General features: G+C 37.9%; 1 protein-coding gene across 1 annotated transcript in view; it reads right to left on the bottom strand.

Moving 5' to 3' along the window:
- Positions 1-397: 397 nt before the first annotated feature.
- Positions 398-19,483, bottom strand: part of LOC135480260 (pre-mRNA-splicing factor SYF1-like) — a 32,222-nt gene continuing 13,136 nt past the window's right edge. The window contains exons 10-24 of the mRNA XM_064760050.1: positions 17,915-18,034; positions 16,921-17,021; positions 14,724-14,799; positions 14,089-14,175; positions 12,640-12,753; positions 11,350-11,436; positions 9,499-9,574; positions 8,298-8,407; positions 7,494-7,597; positions 5,982-6,081; positions 5,231-5,347; positions 4,486-4,534; positions 4,015-4,132; positions 3,055-3,161; positions 398-1,062 (exon numbers count right to left, since the gene is read on the bottom strand). Coding sequence (XP_064616120.1) covers positions 995-1,062; positions 3,055-3,161; positions 4,015-4,132; positions 4,486-4,534; positions 5,231-5,347; positions 5,982-6,081; positions 7,494-7,597; positions 8,298-8,407; positions 9,499-9,574; positions 11,350-11,436; positions 12,640-12,753; positions 14,089-14,175; positions 14,724-14,799; positions 16,921-17,021; positions 17,915-18,034 — 1,434 coding nt within the window. The 3' untranslated portion in view covers positions 398-994. The remainder of the gene's footprint in view (positions 1,063-3,054; positions 3,162-4,014; positions 4,133-4,485; positions 4,535-5,230; positions 5,348-5,981; positions 6,082-7,493; positions 7,598-8,297; positions 8,408-9,498; positions 9,575-11,349; positions 11,437-12,639; positions 12,754-14,088; positions 14,176-14,723; positions 14,800-16,920; positions 17,022-17,914; positions 18,035-19,483) is intronic.

Raw genomic sequence — 19,483 nt, 5'->3', positions numbered from 1 at the left:
ACTAGAAACCGGCAAAAGAACACCTCTTCATAAATCTCGATCAAAAGGATCAAATATAAATAATTATACACCAATATACGTCATGCCGGTCTGAATAAAAATTTTGGAACGAGCGGTGCACGGTTAACTATATGACTTACTTTATAGCCATAATTTGTTAAATTTGACATCATCAGTTTTCCGACCCAAACACTCTACCACTACAGCGCCATCTGATGTTACCGACTGTCTGTCAGAGAACATTGACAGACGCTTACTTACAAGTGCAGTTTGTCTTGACTGGATACCCTGGACCATGAGCTGTTACGATCAAAACTCAAAAAATTTGTTCGGACTGGAACTGGATTAGTTTTATAATTATTTAGCTGACAGAAAACAAACAACACGATGTCTCCAGATTGGTTCTCTGATAACTAGTTTATAGCACTTTCATACTGCCACACTTCGACCGTTGTTATGTTATCTAGTCTAACTGCAGCAAAGGACTTAAGAATAAACTACAAATGTTGCAAAACAGAGCGACAGGAATAATGCCGAGGGAATGCAACATGCTATCTCATTGGTCTCAAGGCTCTGGCAGCTGCAGAGAGCTCTCACTACAATCTGTTTGAACAAGAATGGTTAGTTTGTGTTTTAGTTTGCAATCACACGGATACCATTCTAAAAAAGCAACAACACAATAATCTATACCAAAAGCCATCGTGATATTTATTTATGACTCACTTGTAATACTTAAACATTTATCAAACTTAGCTATATTCTTGATACCAAAGGGTGAATTCCATAGGAAATGTTTTTTCAAAGCTTGGTGTCAAACATCTTCTAACAAACAAAATGGACTTGTTTTAAATATCCATGATCTTCAATGTTCAGTGGAAGAGGCTTTCTGATTGGTCAGATCCAGAGAGCCCATGGGTATGAACAACCACGTGGACAGCTGTTCAAGGTTTATGGTACAGAGTTCTTAACTGGTCAGATGCCAAAAGCCTTTGGATTAGTCGTCTTCATTGGCTAGGCCTCCAAACACCTGTGTTGGAACACTCTGCTGTTGAACCTCTACTTCTGAGAAAGAAAAAAAAAGAAAAAAATGTTAAGTGTTACCCCTGTTTTATCTGGTGTACTGGCTATGCGTGTGCCTACATAAACCTATGGAATCGCTATTCAAGTTTCATAAAATGTGTTTACATGGTGGGGGCCAGATTTGAAGACAAGAAATAACAAATTTAATGACAACAAATACTGACGGAAAAAGACTTTGTGCCTTTTCACGTCACTTCTGATACTGATGCTTGTCTTTATTGTTTTTCAGCTTTCAACCGACTTGTGACAATAGACAGCTGAGAAACTATTGAGATGAACCTCACTAAACCAACTCATTCGTATGAGGTCAAAGTTCAATTACACTACCTAGTTCATCTCATTTTTGGGACACTTAGTCTGCTCTTTTTAGCCAGTATATGTGTAATTGTAGCAGAAATATTTAATTTCTTTCTTTTCACATGTCCATCTAGTCCATCTATTGATCAACATATTCAGATCTTTAATTTTCCAAAAAACTTGGACAGAATTGTAATTCTTTGCTCTCAGCACTACTAACATCTGCTCTTAACTTAAAAGTGGGTCTCAGTTGATTAGTCAGCAACCTGCGGATGGTCGTGGGTTTCCTCCAGGTTTTGCCCGGTTTCCTCCCACCATAATGCTAGCGCCGTCGTATAAGTGAAATATTCTTGAGTTACACCAATCAAATAAATAAATAAAATTAGAAGAAATAGGGTAAAATTCTTCACCCAAAAGGGAGTTGCGACGTTACATCACGGTGACGTCGTCACTTTACAGCATAATGGGGAAAATCAATGGATTTCATCATGTGTGAATATATCCCATTATATATTATCCCTTATCATGAATTTTATTAACTGAAATATTTATTTTAGAGGATTTGCATGGCAATTCAGGTAATTAACACATGTTTTGTGGATAATTTTCATACTGTATACACTCAACCACGTTAAAATGCAGTGATGTACCCCACTGTGACGCGAAGGGACGACAACACGATGTCATAACGTCAGAACTAGAAACCCCCCGAATTAATCAGCTGTTTTGCACATAAGATAACTGCATTTGAGAATAATAAATACATGAGTAACTCGTGCCTTTGATTGTATTCATTCTTCAGTTTTTTCTCAACTTCACAAGAAAATTACAATATGGCCAACCTCTGAGGAAACCATAAACATTGTACGTATCAAAGTTGAACAAGAAAACTCATAAATCCACGTGTAACATCTGAAAGGTTATCTTTCAGAAACAACCTACAAGATACAGTAATTCATCTAAAGTTTGCTGTGTAAAACTACTCTTTCCAAAGTACGTAAAGGTAGGCACTGTTGGGCCATGTAGTGTAGTCAGTGTGTATGGTCCATAAACCCAAAAGCTGATGCAGTAAAGACTTAAGAAGCATTATACACATTGACTTCCATGTCTGTTCAACTAGGGAACTCTTGTAAACTGTAAACATGCAGTGTTTCCTGAATTGTGCAGAAAGCAAAGGGGCATAATCGAAATTATAGTATGACATCTTTGATTCTGGCATACTCTGGTCCACATTTCTAAACTAAGGGGCGGGGAAAGCAAGATGGGGTAAGCTCTTCTAAATGCCCAAATTCATTCTATTTTCACATGTACTTGTTACTATAAAAGATGTATATAAAAACGTGTCCCATGAAATTCCGCACCTTTATGCACAAGTAAGGGCTCTGGAATTTCAAACTGGGATTGGTCAGAAATGCCATAAGCGTTCATTCTGACTTTTGACGATGCGCCGTAAGGATCTAAAATGCCTAATAAAGGCGTTAAAGTGACACTCCGATGGCAACACTTTAAGTTTTTCTGATAAGAAATTAATCAAACTTCATCAAAACTCTTAAGTGTCTTTATCCAATCGATCGCATTAATCACAATCAAAGAAAATACGTCACTTGAAAAATGCTAAATTTCAGTTGATAACAGTCAGTCCAACCTCCCAGTAAAACATGCTTTATTGTATTTTACCTTCAACAGTTTCGTCTTCATCACTGGAGAAGTCCTCGTCAATATTGATTTCGTCAGGATTGGCCGTTTTCGTCATCTCACCAAGCTCCTCGTTCGTTGTGTTGCTCCTGAAATTTACCATTAATTTCTCAAATTCAGCATCACAGGGGTTTGGAATGGCAATTTGGCCTTTACAGCACAAATTCGTCCAGCCAACAGTATGCACACCACTGTCACCGAAGCTCCCAGATTACGAGTTTAAGGTCAGATAGACACGTGTGTGTTCTGTGCTATCAAATGTATCTGATAAAAACATAAGAACTTTCATGTGCTGCCAACTCAGCTCCTTTCCAGTCACAGCCAAATTTGTTCACAGAATAAGCCTCTGTTTGTTACGTGCATGAAGTCCGATCTCATATAAATCTTGTTTGTTACGTGCATGAAGTCCGATCTCGTATAAATCTAAGATTCACAATTACGAGGTTCAGTGTGTATGACGTGTATGGCACGAGCAGTTCATGCCCATAAATAAAATTTCAGTTTTATGACAAATAATTTCAGTTTTATGACGCTGCAATCTTTAATGACACAAATAAATCATTTAAGAACAAATTCCACTGAAAAAAAGTGCTTAAGTGGTTGAAAAAAATGGAGATTTACTATAGTAACTCAATCCTAGATAGATGTATATCTGGTTCAGTTGAAGCAGCTCACAAGATTTACACCAGATTCCAGAGGGAAGTGTTAAAATGTTTATTTTTTGCATCTGCTTTTATTAAGGCTGATTAATAGTAACTTGGGTACCTTACTACAGAGCTTTCCTTAAGGTATCTGATAAAAACAATGAAGTTTTTATTTAAGGTACTGCGATATTATATGTTATATAAAGCTACGGCTATATTCACATCCCTCTTCAACTGTCCGAGCATAAACCAGCGAATCAGTGATGAGGTAGAGATAAAACCAGGTGTGTGAACCTACCTAACAAACAAGATGCCCTTGTCAGGCTTGACTTGGTCCTTGGCTGCCTCGTCAGCTAATTGTCGGGCTCTCTCCTCTAACTTCTTCATCTCATCTGCATTCTGAGTGGACTCTGCTGCTGAAGGTAGAATATGTGATGACAATGATGATGTTGATGATGAAGAAATAACACCAAATCAACACCATATTACTGAACATGTGAATATCAGTATTTGAAAAAAATCTGAAGCATATAGTCTTCCAGAGAGCTAACTTTATGCATGTACAGAAATGATGAACAATATGTGACTTTTTTTCTAGGCTAAAGAAGAATGTAAGTGTATATAAAGCCATGACAAGAACAATGTGACTTATCTCCCAAAAGTGTAGCAAAAATATAAACTACATGTATTTCGCATCTTAGCTCAAATGTCTTAAAACTGGTTTTCATGGTCCAAATGTTTTGAAATTTTTTGTTAAAATATATCTCACCTTCTTTAGCAGAGTTGACAGCCAGCATCTGAGCAGACATGAAATTTACCTGTAAGAAAAAAAAAATAAAGAATAAAGGTTCTTTTAGTGCATGAAGTGGTAGACTTAGACAAAAATTTTTTAGACCAAACAATGTGATCTGTATATAAATATGACATTTAACAATGCTTCTATAGGGCACAACAGATGTGTGTCTTCAATACCACACCTGTGATCTTGTCTGACCAGTATAACTTGTTAACTCACTTGTGTATTATCAGTGACTTGGACACTTCCATTTATCCTCTACATCTCTGTGTGTCCTCATTGCCACATCTGTGATCTTACCTGACCAGTATAACTCATTAACTCACCTGTGTGTTATAAGTAGCCTGAATTCTTATCTTCAGCACTGTCTAACCATGTCCTCAATACCACACCTGTGATCTTAGAACTCGCTAACTGACCTGTGTTATATGTTGCCTGAACACTTTCGTTTATCCTCAGCATCTCTGTGTGCCCTCATTAGCACACCTGTGATCTTACAACTCGTTAACTCGCCTGAGTGTTATATGTGGTTTGAACACTTCCATTTATCCTCAGCATCTCCCTGATCATGTCCTCATTACCACACCTGTGATCTTAGAATTTGTTAACTCACCTGTGTGCTATATATGACATAAACACTTCTGTTTATCCTTAACATCTCTGTGCCATCATTACCACACCTGTGATCTTACCTGAAGAGTACAACTCGTTAACTCACCTGTGTGTTATATGTGGCCTGAACACTTCTCTTTATCCTCAACATCTCTCTAACTGTGTCTTCATTGCCATGCTTGATCTCAAACTCTTTCCACGCCTGCCAAAATTTGGGGGCCACCTGGAACAAATATAAATTTTGGTTTTTGTTTTACCCTGTGGTCTTGAAAAAATCTGGTCAATTCTTTGCGGAAAAGTGCCCATCACAAAAATTCCACTCAAACATTTTGGAAAAGTGGGTCAGGGTCAACTTCATCAAATGCACGGAGATTCCATCTGACTTGGATATATAACTGAGAAATATGTTTCTGAAGTGACATTACATACATAATTAACACCAACCTTGAAAACACTGGAAAACTAACCTTGAATACACTGAAAAACTAACCACACTAACCTTGAAAACACTGAAACATCAACCTTGAAAACACTGAAAAACTGATCTTGAAAACACTGAAAAACTAACCACACTAACCTTGAAAACACTGAAAAATTAATCTTGAAAACACTGAAACACTAACCTTGAAAACATGATAAGTCATTAAAATTTCATCTTGCTAATATTTTCAACTATTTTTAATATACTTTATTACAAATCCTTTCAAGCAGTCAAACACATAAGAAGATCTTTAAACAGTAAGAAATCAAGAGATTTTCCTCCAGTCCTAGTGGAAAATGATTTTAGCTGCAAAAACAACATACATGTGTCTGAGCAACTCCTGCTTCTTACGTTTACCATCCATGAATCAACTTACTCTAGGATCACATATTTGAGAGCAGTGAGCGTACACAGCTCTGGCTCGGTCAATTTCTCCCAACTTCTTCTCCAGCTCAGCAAATCTTACGCACATTTCCCTGACAACATAACAATAAAGAACAAGGTAACTTACACTTGTAGGAAAGATGACTGAAGGTCAATCAAGGTCAAAATGTCCCTCAACAGCCAGGCAGATACATGTATGTCTGCATGTTGGCTGTCCTGAGCGATAACTGATTTAGCAAAAGAGTAAGTAAGTGCTTTTTCAGTCATATGACGATGAAGGAATCATTGTAGTGCATGTAATGTGTCTCCTTGTTGCACGACACATTCTCACCGCTCTTTTATCTAGTGCTGCTTCACTGAGATGCCTTACCAAAGGCAAGTAAGCCACCCCGCCCGAGCCATTATACTGATACGGGTCAACCAGTCGTTGTACTATCGCCTTCATGCTGAACGCCAATCGAGGAAGTTACAACTACACAGGACTGACCCTCGATCTACCGCTCCTGATTCGGACGCTCTACCGACTGTGCTATCGTGGCCAGTAGGTAGCAAAAGAAGTATCATCGTGAAGATGATGTTACTGGCGAACTTTTCCACTTGTCATATTGGCGGAAGGCAAACGGTCTGCAGTGAACTTTGTGAAACACAAGAGAAGAGATTGCCGTTGACCGCTCATACTTGCCACCAAGGTCATGACAACAGTGAAACTTGAGAATTAACTGTCCTAGAAAGGATTGAATCAACCTCTCAAGGTGACCTAGTGGTTGAAGGGCAAGCATCTTAACCATGCAGCCATCGCCAGATCACAAGGCGATCTTGGACTTCAGTCAAAACTTGAGTCATTAAATTATGACTGTTCCTTTCCATTGTTTTAGCTGAAATTTGTTGTACAATAACTTACCCAGAATTAACGTTGTCAAGCAAAATTTTGACTTTGTAACATACAAAACCACAATTTTAATGTGATTTTAAAACTTTGACTTAAGTCTAAGGTTGCTTCATGATCCCATGGTCTGTACCAGAAACTTTGACTTAAGTCTAAGATCGCTTCATGATCCCATGGTCTGTACCAGAAACTTTGACTTAAGTCTAAGATCGCTTCATGATCCCATGGTCTGTACCAGAAACTTTGACTTAAGTCTAAGGTCGCTTCATGATCCCATGGTCTGTACCAGAAACTTTGACTTAAGTCTAAGATCGCTTCATGATCCCATGGTCTGTACCAGAAACTTTGACTTAAGTCTAAGATCGCTTCATGATCCCATGGTCTGTACCAGAAACTTTGACTTAAGTCTAAGATCGCTTCATGATCCCATGGTCTGTACCAGAAACTTTGACTTAAGTCTAAGATCGCTTCATGATCCCATGGTCTGTACCAGAAACTTTGACTTAAGTCTAAGATCGCTTCATGATCCCATGGTCTGTACCAGAAACTTTGACTTAAGTCTAAGATCGCTTCATGATTCGATGGTCTGTACCAGAAAAGGTGAGTCATAATACACACCTGGCTGAGTCTTCGTCGAGCACTTCAATGGCCTTCTCATAAATCTGCCTCGTGTACGTCACACCTGAAATCTCTGCCGCCTGCTTCAGGTAAATATTGAACATCTAAAACGGGGAAACGAAAGAAACTTAACAAATCACTTAAACTAAGAGAGCCCCCCCCCCCCCCCCCCCCAAAAAAAACACACACACGCTAGGCAGGCATCGAACATGGACAGCAGTGTGAAAACGCCTGGATAGACAAATCACGTGTAGTGAACATGAAACTTTGTGACATCATTCAAGTACTGTGTAAAAGCACACTTGACTTCATGTAGGATATACCCTAAATGACCATAAATTTCGTCCATGACTAACATGTCCCTTTTTTCTGATCCTGAGAGTTCTGAGAGATTTTAGAAAGGTGCTCCGAGGTTTACATGGGGTGGGATATTCATGGGATAACATGGGATAACATGGGATGATATTCTACTGGAAAATATTGGGAAAACTTCAGCACCAAAAATAAAAACCTATGACACTTGTTTGCCTCTAAAAATGCACTTTTATAGGAGAAATTTTGGGTCATTTGGGGTAGTTCATCATGTAAAATCTCCAAGATCATCATGGGGAGTAGAAAAGCCCAATCATCACTACAAAAGATTTTTCAAAATAAACTTTAAAAATGAACTTTAATGCAAAATGCTTTCAACTACAGATCATCTTGATGTTTCTAAACTTATGTTTTTAATTCAAGATGTGGGGACAATGTGGTATAAGGCTTTAATATGCTGCCGTTCAAGGAGCACTATCTAGCCTTGCTTACCTCATATCGCTCTTCAGGAAGCACTCCCTGCGTTGCACGGTCATAGACAGCCATAGCGTGCCGCGCTAATCCATGTCCCTCCTCCAGCTTGGCATACAGCAGATATATGGCTGAAGATAAGAGAAACAAGGCATTCAGAGAAAACCGCTATCTCGCTTCACTGAGCAGTAAAACTGCCTAACATCTCAGTGTTGTGAAACTTTCAAATACTGTTTAAACCAAAATAAAGTATGACTGTCACACACATACATTATTCTCAAATTAGAAAGTTCTAAGATCCTGCCATTAAATCAACAAGAAAGGCCAATATTACTATACTGTCATAAAAATGACTGCATCTTTGTCGCATGCAAAAAGACTGCAGGGCAGCGTCTGTAAATCATTGCCGTGGTAACAGGTGCCATTGTGGTCAGGGGTTTATGCATGCAAATCACAAACCACATTTGGCAATCTGTTTACTATGGGTGGAAACTGCAACCCTAGTAAAAAACTTCCAAAGAAGGAAGTTAGAGCTCCAGCTCACTTGAGTGATTTTTGTTACGCAATTTGCTATGGACGACTGGCTATCCATGTACTATAGTTGGCCACTGCAATCCTATGATTGGGTAAGCAAATACTTATGCAGCTGACAGCAGCTTAACCTTCCATCCGAGTATGTTCATTTACACGCCATACCTTAATCTAGAGGGCTAAAAACAGAGCTCGTTAACTCACCTGTGTCACCTTTTGTGCAAATCAATTTAATGTAAAGCTAGGACAGTGTCAGGGCATTGATCTTTTTCAGATTAGAAAGTGGTTCGACTTTGTAACAGATACTCGTTTACAGGTAGGTTTTACAGTCACTTTAATCAATATTTCAGTCACATCACAAAGGTGTCTCCTTTTAGTAGAGCCCTGTCAATTTTCATTTAGATGTTTGTTTTTCTCTGAGAAATTCTTTGTATCCTTTGGGACAGTCTATATCTCTGAAAATGAAAACTCTTTTTGTCATTTCCATTATGATTTAAGCCAAAAACATTGTCGTATGAACACTGTGATGACGTCACATAACAAAGGGGAGTAACTGCGGCAGGAGCACGGCAATTCAAAAGTTGCTCATTATTCAAGGTTGCCACACCTGTACATTTTTACATATTCAGAGGAATCAATTTTTCACACAAATTACCATTAATTTCTCTGAAAGAACCCAAGCTTTACTCACCTTTGGCAAATTTAGCTGGGCAGCTTTCTAGGCATTGTTCAAAGAGGTCACGAGCTCTTTCGAGCTTTGTGCCACCCTGGTGACGAGAGTGTTAAAAGTTTCACTTCAAGAATTCAGACAGAGATATGTTGTTATGTACTCAACAATGCAAGCCTGCAAACATTTACTTATTTATTTTTAATGCCGTACTCAAGAATATTTCACTATTATGATGTTGGCCAGCATTATGGTGGGAGGAAACCGGGCAGAGCCCTGGGGAAACCCACAACAATCTGCAGGTTCAAGACCGCAAATAAGAAGCATGCAAAGACATTATAAGACATGTACACAAAAGATGCCTGGCAAACTTCACATGTACACGTACACACAAGATGTCTGGCAAACTTCACATGTACATGTACACACAAGATGTTTGGCAAACTTCACATGTACATGTACAAACAAGATGTCTGGCAAACTTCACATGTACATGTACACACAAGATGTCTGGCAAACTTCTCATGTACATGTACACACAAGATCCCTGGCAAACTTCACATGTACACGTACACACAAGATGTTTGGCAAACTTCACATGTACATGTACAAACAAGATGTTTGGCAAACTTCACATGTACATGTACACACAAGATGTCTGGCAAACTTCACATGTACATGTACACACAAGATGTTTGGCAAACTTCACATGTACACGTACACACAGGATGTCTGGCAAACTTCACATGTACACGTACAAACAAGATGTCTGGCAAACTTCACATGTACACGTACACACAAGATGTCTGGCAAACTTCACATGTACATGTACACACAAGATGTTTGGCAAACTTCACATGTACATGTACAAACAAGATGTCTGGCAAACTTCACATGTACACGTACACACAAGATGTCTGGCAAACTTCACATGTACATGTACACACAAGATGTCTGGCAAACTTCACATGTACATTTCACACAAGATGTTTGGCAAACTTCACATGTACATGTACACACAAGATGTCTGGCAAACTTCACATGTACATGTACACACAAGATGTCTGGCAAACTTCACGTACATGTACACACAAGATGTCTGGCAAACTTCACATGTACATGTGAGTAAACAACACAAGGAATCATTAAAACATCATTTGGATTTGAACTGCAGGCCTGCAATGAATTACTGAGTGTTTTTCACCTTTTTCTTCATTACCTTGCAGAAAACTGGTGGTACTTTTTAAGCTAGATTATTAAATATTCCTGGTTATCAACGTAATAGACATAAGGACATCCAGTACGTGGATGGATGGATGGACCTGTCCACAGCAATACCTCCAGGCTTTGAAATAAAGCAAAATCCTTTGCCCGCATCATTGGTCAACCTTCCATCATTATCGACATTTCAAAGGACATACACTATAATAAAGATCCCGGAGTGGTAAGTGATAGAATTTAAGACGTACAACATAGACAGTAAAACCAGAGCAGCTATGACAGTGTGATACTTGGCAAATGGTAACACCTAACCGGTGAAGTATGGTTTCTTGTCGATTTACCTCAGTTAGGGTTCAGTTTTAACTGTTCATGTGAATGCTTAAATAGTAGAAAATGTTGTCATCATATTTAACATAAAATAGCGTTAAATCACTTCAAGCTTTTTACAGGCCACGCTGTTTAAGGTATTGCTGCTCGCCTTATCTAGCCCTTAGTGTCACATGTTCAAATAACACTCCTTCTGGATAAGCTGAAGACTTATGAGTTGCCTCCCCGTGTTAGTAGATGACGTCTTTTTCCCAGACTTAGCTTAAATAAATAATGCTTACCTGATATATATGAATCCTCAGAATGTTAAATAAAACTGTTACTTACGTATCTGTTGATGAATTTGGTCAGGTAAGTGTTCCAAATGTCGTACACGTTGGGCCATTTGAACAGCGCAATCCCTTTCTCATAGGCCTAGTGACAAATACAAGACATGAGGTCAGAATTTATCAAAATTTATCAATAAGAGCGAAAATGACATGCAGCACAATCAACTATGAGGCCTTTAGTATGAAAAAATAATAAAATGTAAATTTAATGTTAATCCAGTAGCTAACTCACTATAAGCAAAAAGATATTTTGTTTAAAATTATGTTATGGAGTGTAGTAATCTGCTGCTTTCTGTCTTTATAAAAAAACAAACATGCAACTTAGCGTACGCAGTGATCCTATACTAAAAACCCATTTGAAAACTAGATGCTATAATTTATTCTTTGTTCTGCCATATAAAATCCATGATTTTCATTGGGTCATGCTATAAAATGATGTTATGGCATGGAGTTGCCATATGCTGCTTTTTGTCTTTCATAAAAAAAAACCCCATTTCATAGAGCATTTTGAGTGATATTGTACAGTCACCTGAAAACCAGATGTGTGCCTTATGAGAACAACCCAAATAAAAAATCTTTCTTTGTAACTCATTCAGGTCCAAGCTGTACGATGTGATATGATATTCCTGATAGCAATATTTCTCCTTTCAGACATTTTATTATTGAGAAATGTAACAGAAGTTTAAAATATGGGTAATGTCATTTTTGGTGGTGATTTAGAATCAAACCATGGCCTTGCTATGAAGAAAAAAAGGTACCAGTGACCAGTGAGATCACATAAACTTATTGTCACTTAACAAACACACTGCTAGATTTCATTATTCTAAAGGCATATACATACAGATCTATGAATGCATTTCCTGAATGGGCGGTATGGATGTGACACACTGATGTCTTCTGGGTCACTACAGACCACCATAGAATCTGATTTTTTAAAACCATTTTACTTGGCTGGAAAAATTCTAAATAAATAAATTAAACTATTTTCATGGAGAGTGTTTAATAAGTCTTTCGTCTAATATATACTTGATTTTAGTGTGTTCTTCAATGAATAATACCCTTCGGAACAGGTTAATGCTCAGGTGTTATTCAGTATGCACAATAAAACATGTAAAGCAACGCACAAATTGTCTGTGTTGTGGTCGAAACGTAACTAAAGTCATGTGGCTTGTTTGATCATTCAGCAGACAGGGTTGTGTGACATGGGTTCTTGGCTTTTGCCCTCCCAAGAAAAAAAAATTCAAATTTTATGCGCTTTCAACAGTTTACATGACTTGTAATATATTACCTTAAAGGCCTCCTCGTAATAGTTGTTCTCCTCAAGGAACATCCCATAATTGATGATAATCTGTGGCGTTGCGATCCTCAGGTCTATTATACGGTCGTACACAGCCTTACAGCTCTGGCAGGATAACAAAAAATAGTTTTAATAATGAATGAATAAATAACAAAAGGATTTTTCAAAGAAAACTGTGCAATGAGGATTGTGAAAGTTCAGTATTTAAGATCATAAAACAGAAATTAAGGTGAACACTCATTCATTGTCATTCATCTTTATCATTATGATGCTAGTTTATAAATTTTTTTTTTCTGGAAGCTTCTGAAAGCCACATTAGTTGTGAATTGTCTTAATGAGCAGAGCACAGGCTTAGTCAACCCCTACAACCACCACCGTTCTCTCCCTGGCTTCTTTTTTCAGACTAGGCTCACCACCTTTGTCACTCACACTGTCTACCCAAACTCATTAACTGGTAAAAATTCTGAAGGTCTGCCAGCAGCCTGTGGATGGTCATGGGTTTCCCCCCGGGCTTGGCCCGGTTTCCTCCCGCAACAATGCTGACTGCCATCGTATAAGTGACATATTCTTGATTACCGGTACGGCATGAAATACCAATCAAATAAATAAATAAGTAAATAAACAAATTTATTTGTTTACTTTATTGGTGCTTTTATAAACTGTGCTCAAGAATATTTCAGGCCAGCATTATTGTGGGAGGCAAATGGGCAAAGCCCGGGGGAAACCCACAACCATCCGCAGATTACTGGCAGATCTTCACATGCTTGACTAGGGAGGAAGACATGTTACTTTTTTTTAAAAAAAGCCTTCAATATACATGTATAACCATACAAATGTTAAAATAGAAAGGTGATATTATACAAATGTTAAAATAGAAAGGTGGTACCATACAAATGTTAAAATAGAAAGGTGTTACCATACAAATGTTAAAATAGAAAGGTGATACTATACAAATGTTAAAATAGAAAGGTGATACTATACAAATGTTAAAATAGAAAGGTGATACCATACAAATGTTAAAATAGAAGGTGTCACCATACAAATGTTAAAACAGAAAGGTGATACCATACAAATGTTAAAATAGAAAGGTGATACCATACAAATGTTAAAATAGAAAGGTGATACCATACAGATGTTAAAATAGAAAGGTGATACCATACAAATGTTAAAATAGAAAGGTGTTACCATACAAATGCTAAAATATTAAGGTGATACCATACCAATGTTAAAATAGAAAGGTGATACCATACAGATGTTAAAATAGAAAGATGTCACATGGCAGTTCTTTGGGAAATAAGTAAGGCACAGTAAATAGACTATAATACAATATTAAACAGAATATCTTCAATTCTAGAGAATGGGAATTGCAAAGCATGTCAGAAAAGGTCATTATTCTTTAAAAGGTCAACAACAGAAGGTGGAAAGTACAGCCGATCTTACCTTAAACGTTCCGAAGCCTTCCTCCAAATCTGCATAAAGCGACCAGACCTTGAGTGACTTGTGAACTCTACTCTGAACTGTTTCTGCCTGATGACAACAATGACAACAACCTCACCATCATTTTGAGTTTTAATATGTGTAAGACATAGTAGGAGTGCTTATAACAAAAAAATCCAGAATTTTCTTCCCCCTGTTCACAGCCTGAATTTTCGAAAATAGTGTAAGCAAATGAACTTTTCTCCAGGCAATAAGGCCTACAAATTATCAGCAAAGTATCTAACTATCAGTGAAGGAATCTCTGTACATTAGTCCACAAGTATTCACGTCACACCTGCGTAAAGAGAGCTGAGCTGGACTTGAACTCACAGTGACACCATTGGTAAGAGGCTCCTGGGTCATTGCGCTGCACTGGCATGCAAACAACCTTGGCCACTGAGGCCCCCAATGTTGAGTAACAGTATTCAAAAATTACAAAATAGGCATTGATCATGCATGTCACAACTACCGGCAATCCGCCATTCATTTTCAAATTCTAAGTCGAGCTCTGCAACACTGTTCAACAACACGTTCAGAACTGTGTGCGAAGCTACAGGATTGATCCACACTCATTCCCATCCCATTGTATGACCACTGACCTCATCATGGTAAGAGACTTTTCTTGACGGAGGGGTCGTCACCCTCTGCATCAGCTTCAACGCCTCCTCGTAATTCCTAAAAAAAATAAACAATTACAGCCAATTGTTTTCATTTCATTCGTTACAGATTGGCAACAGAGGAATTAAAATCCTTGAAGCAGTGGTTTTGTTTTCTGACTTTGTGAAACTAAATGCATTAATTTTTTTACAAAACCTACATGTACTGTTACAAATATCCACTCAGGAAGGAACTGTGATAATCTTAACTTAATATGAAATTTATTAAAGAAAAATTCATCTAAATGTATCTGTAATTCACACCCTGCTCAGGATGTCTGCAGATTTTTAAACCAAATGTGATTTTTTTTTTTACAATAGGCACGCAATATATTTACCCTACAAATCTGATATTTTAATACATCTCTATACCTGCAGTACTGATTAAACAAGCAGACAAATTTCAGACACCTGATGTAGTTTAACCTTCACAAAATTAACCAGTCAAAAATCTTTTCACATGTTTGCAAGGTTTTTATTCAAGCATATTCTGTGTAGGCTGAGAAAATTATACTCATTGTGAATCCCTGAAACTGGCCAAACCAACCAATGGAGGTTTACCTCCAAAATCAAATTAAAAATGTGAATAAATTGCACTAAAGTTTGGTCTTTCATATGCGGAAAGTAAATGAATAAAGGAAACATTTGCACTGAGGAGAAAACTGATGATGTATGGCAACAACATCTTCAAATGAATGAATAATTATGGCTTAACACCACATCAATATAATGAGAAAAACCGAAGTAGAAACCTAAATAGATCAACATGCTTAAAATCAATTAAAAGGAACAAAACATTGATTAAAACTTTAAATCACAATATTTCTGTAATATGTAATCTTAAAAATTGTATAGCGCAATCTTTGATTTCAGAAATAAAGTGTAGTTTGCCATGCTCAAATCACTAAAATAATGCATAGCAGACAGGAGTTGTCCCCTGTCTGAGAACTCAGGAGCTGTGCGACCCCTTGTTCTTAAATAGTGGACAACTCCCGTGGACAGCAATGTTTTATTTCTATTCTAACATTATGAAATAATGAGGCCAATAGGGGGAAAAATAACACCGAAAACAACCGTTCTCTCCTTTTTGTTAATGTGTCAGGGTCTAGGTTGTGATATTATCATTTTGGGCAAGTCCATGCCAATGGAATGGTTGGGAAATAATTCATCCAATCAGAGCCTTGCATCACGGGAGATGTCTGTCATTATCAAGCGCAAGCTGTTCACCCTCATCACTTAATTGCTTGTAATGCCAGCAATCCACCGTTTTTGACGGGTTACTAAGAGGACGTTGAAAAACCACATCGTTGCCCAAGTTGTGCTTATCCAGATATAGTATTTGGTACCTAGATGCTTACTGTTTGATGTCATCTCTGTAGATCTCATACACGGGATAAGTGTCTCTTGCCCAGTCATATGATGTCAGTAATGGTGAATATTTCACCTTTAAACTTAACTGCCTGACCAATTACACGTAAATTCATTTTGCCTTTATCCTCCGAAAATGTGAGCTGTCAAATCTTGAAGAAAGCAGACATGCTGACAGCACAACCCAAACCCCCTATTTTATAAGCAAAATGGAACACAGCATCCGTGACAAGGACGACAACTGTGTATAGATTATAAATTTGAGCACATTTTGTTAACCAATGCTTTTTAATGTTCAAATTTTTGGAGTAATGTTAGAATACAGTATTGTTATGCTTATACTAAATACAAGTAATACTACTCCCCCCCCCACCCAAAAAAAAAACAAGTAAACAGAAAATGCCCCCTTTTTTAAATGATCACTTTAAAGAGAGTGATGTTTTCTACCCCAAGGAGAAGAAGTGCAGCTTTTGCTTGTTTTTCTGCCTTACTGTTTCTTTGCAAAAAATGACAAAATTGAATTTGTTGCTATAGCACTTACAGGCAATGGACACTTATTTCTAATACACTGTATTTCGCCTCGTTTAGTATGTAAAAATGGACTTACAGATGCACATACAGGCCTCAAAATGATACCTTTCATGCCGAGATCAACGTTGTTTGGATCAAATTTCCAAAAAAAAAAAAACCTCCTCAGTAGTTCAATATAAATGTGGATGAATCAATCAGAATCAAACAAAATGTTATCAGTTTTAAACTGAGTGCCACTTACTCGTGAAGAATCTCTATCTCAGCCCAGGCGCACCACACAGACGCAAGGTCGTCTACGTGTTTGTACGGCACTTTCACAGCCTTGTCAAAAATCACGCGTGCCTAGCAGGGAAGAAAAGAACAACATGATGACAGACTCACACAAGAACCCTTCATATGTTTATACAGCTGACGTGTCAAAATCACCTAGGTAAATGGAGAAACTGAATAAAAGCACTTCTACTGGGCCCATTTTTAAAGAACTTTGCAAATCACTTTTCCATAAATTTTCTAGTACATCATGTTGTCTTTATATAGCGCTATAACAGACGTCTTTATACGGCGCTATAACATAGACGTCTTTATACGGCGCTACAACAGACATCTTTATACAGCGCTATAACACAGACGTCTTTATATCACGCTATAACATAGACGTCTTTATACGGCACTACAACAGACGTCTTTATACAGCGCTATAACATAGACTTCTTTATACGGCGCTATAACAGATGTCTTTATACGGCGCTACAACATAGACATCTTTATACGGCGCTATAACATAGACTTCTTTATACGGCGCTACAACATAGACATCTTTATATGGCGCTATAACATAGATGTCTTTATACGGTGCTATAACATAGACGTCTTTATACGGCGCTATAACATAAACGTCTTTATACGGCGCTATAGCATAGACGTCTTTTGTGAAAACAATAACAAGAAACAGGAGTGGCTAAGCTTTGTGAAAGCATCCCCTGGAAAATATTACAGGCAGATCTAGCAAACCCTGCAGTTACACACACTGATAGTAAATTAAACTTGCATTTTGGTTGAATGTGACACTGATTAATATTTTATGGCCAGTTACATTTTTACCATCAGGTTCCATTTCATTATAAAATATTTCTACCTTTTTGAGAAATTTCACCAGTACTATCACATGATAAAAATGTCTCACTCAGATAAAAAACTACATAAAACAGTAAAATATGATCATACCAAACACTTACATCATCTACTTGTCCTGCACTCTCATAAAACTTGGCAAATGCCACCCAGAGTGTGTGTGGCTTGCCAGAGGCCAGCTTAGGGTCAACAGTCTGAACAGCTTCTGTGAATGTGTTGATAATCTGGGCAGAAGAGGAGACGACTGATTTATTAATAGTCATTTGATTAGTGTTTTACGCCATACTCAAGAATATTTCACTTATATGACGGTGACCAGCATTATGGGAGGAGCAAACCCACCAACCTTTGCCAGGCACATGACCGACCTACAGACTTGACTTATTTATCTGAATTGTTTTTTACGCCATACTCAAGAATATTTCTATACTATATAACTATATACCCCATGGCGGGAAGAAACCAAGCAGGAGCTCGCGAGAAAACCATGACCATCCGCAGGTTGCTGGAAAACCTTCCCATGTACAGTGGGAGAGGAAGTATTAGCTGGACTTGAACTCACAGCGACCGCATTGGTGAGAGGCTTCTGGGTGATTACGCTAACCACTCCAGGCATGCAGGTCCCTTCATGACTTTTAACTGCAACCAAAACAGTGGGAGCTAGAAATGAGCATGGAACTTCATTGGTCAGGTGCCCATCAGCTGGCGGAGAACAATGATTAGGTGAATAAGGCAAAGAGGGCCCTTTTGCTTTGGATTCATTTTTCTTTTGGCGTTATTTATATTTAAGCAATACTCTTCTCATGACTAAAACTGCCCAGTTCTTTAACTGATTCATTGGTCGTTGTACCTGTGAACTAAAAATTTATCATTCCATACGAAGCAAGGTGAACTTGACTGAACAGATAACTACTGAGCTATCTATTTTAGACAGATATTGACATACCTCTTGACTACACACACAACCACTGAGCTATCTAATGTACACAGATATTTACATACCTCTTGACTGAACAGACAACCACTGAGCTATCTGTTGTAGACAGATATTGACATACCTCTTGACTACACAGACAACCACTGAGCTATCTACTGTACACAGATATTTACATACCTCTTGACTAAACAGACAACCACTGAGCTATCTATTGTAGACAGACATTGACATACCTCTTGACTAAACAGACAACCACTGAGCTATCTATTGTAGACAGATATTGACATACCTCTTGACTACACACACAACCACTGAGCTATCTATTTTAGACAGATATTTACATACCTCTTGACTAAACAGGCAACCACTGAGCTATCTATTGTACACAGATATTGACATACCTCTTGACTACACAGACAACCACTGAGCTATCTACTGTACACAGATATTAACATACCTCTTGACTAAACAGACAACCACTGAGCTATCTATTGTACACAGATATTGACATACCTCTTGACTACACAGACAACCACTGAGCTATCTACTGTACACAGATATTTACATATCTCTTGACTAAACAGACAACCACTGAGCTATCTACTGTACACAGATATTGACATACCTCTTGACTAAACAGACAACCACCGAGCTATCTACTGTACACAGATATTTACATACCTCTTGACTAAACAGACAACCACTGAGCTATCTATTGTAGACAGATATTGACATA

Source organism: Liolophura sinensis, chromosome 13, assembly GCF_032854445.1.
Source record: "Liolophura sinensis isolate JHLJ2023 chromosome 13, CUHK_Ljap_v2, whole genome shotgun sequence".
NCBI lineage: Eukaryota > Metazoa > Mollusca > Polyplacophora > Chitonida > Chitonidae > Liolophura > Liolophura sinensis.
The sequence above is the reverse complement of the archived record's forward strand: the minus strand, read 5'-3'. Positions and strand labels throughout refer to the sequence as shown.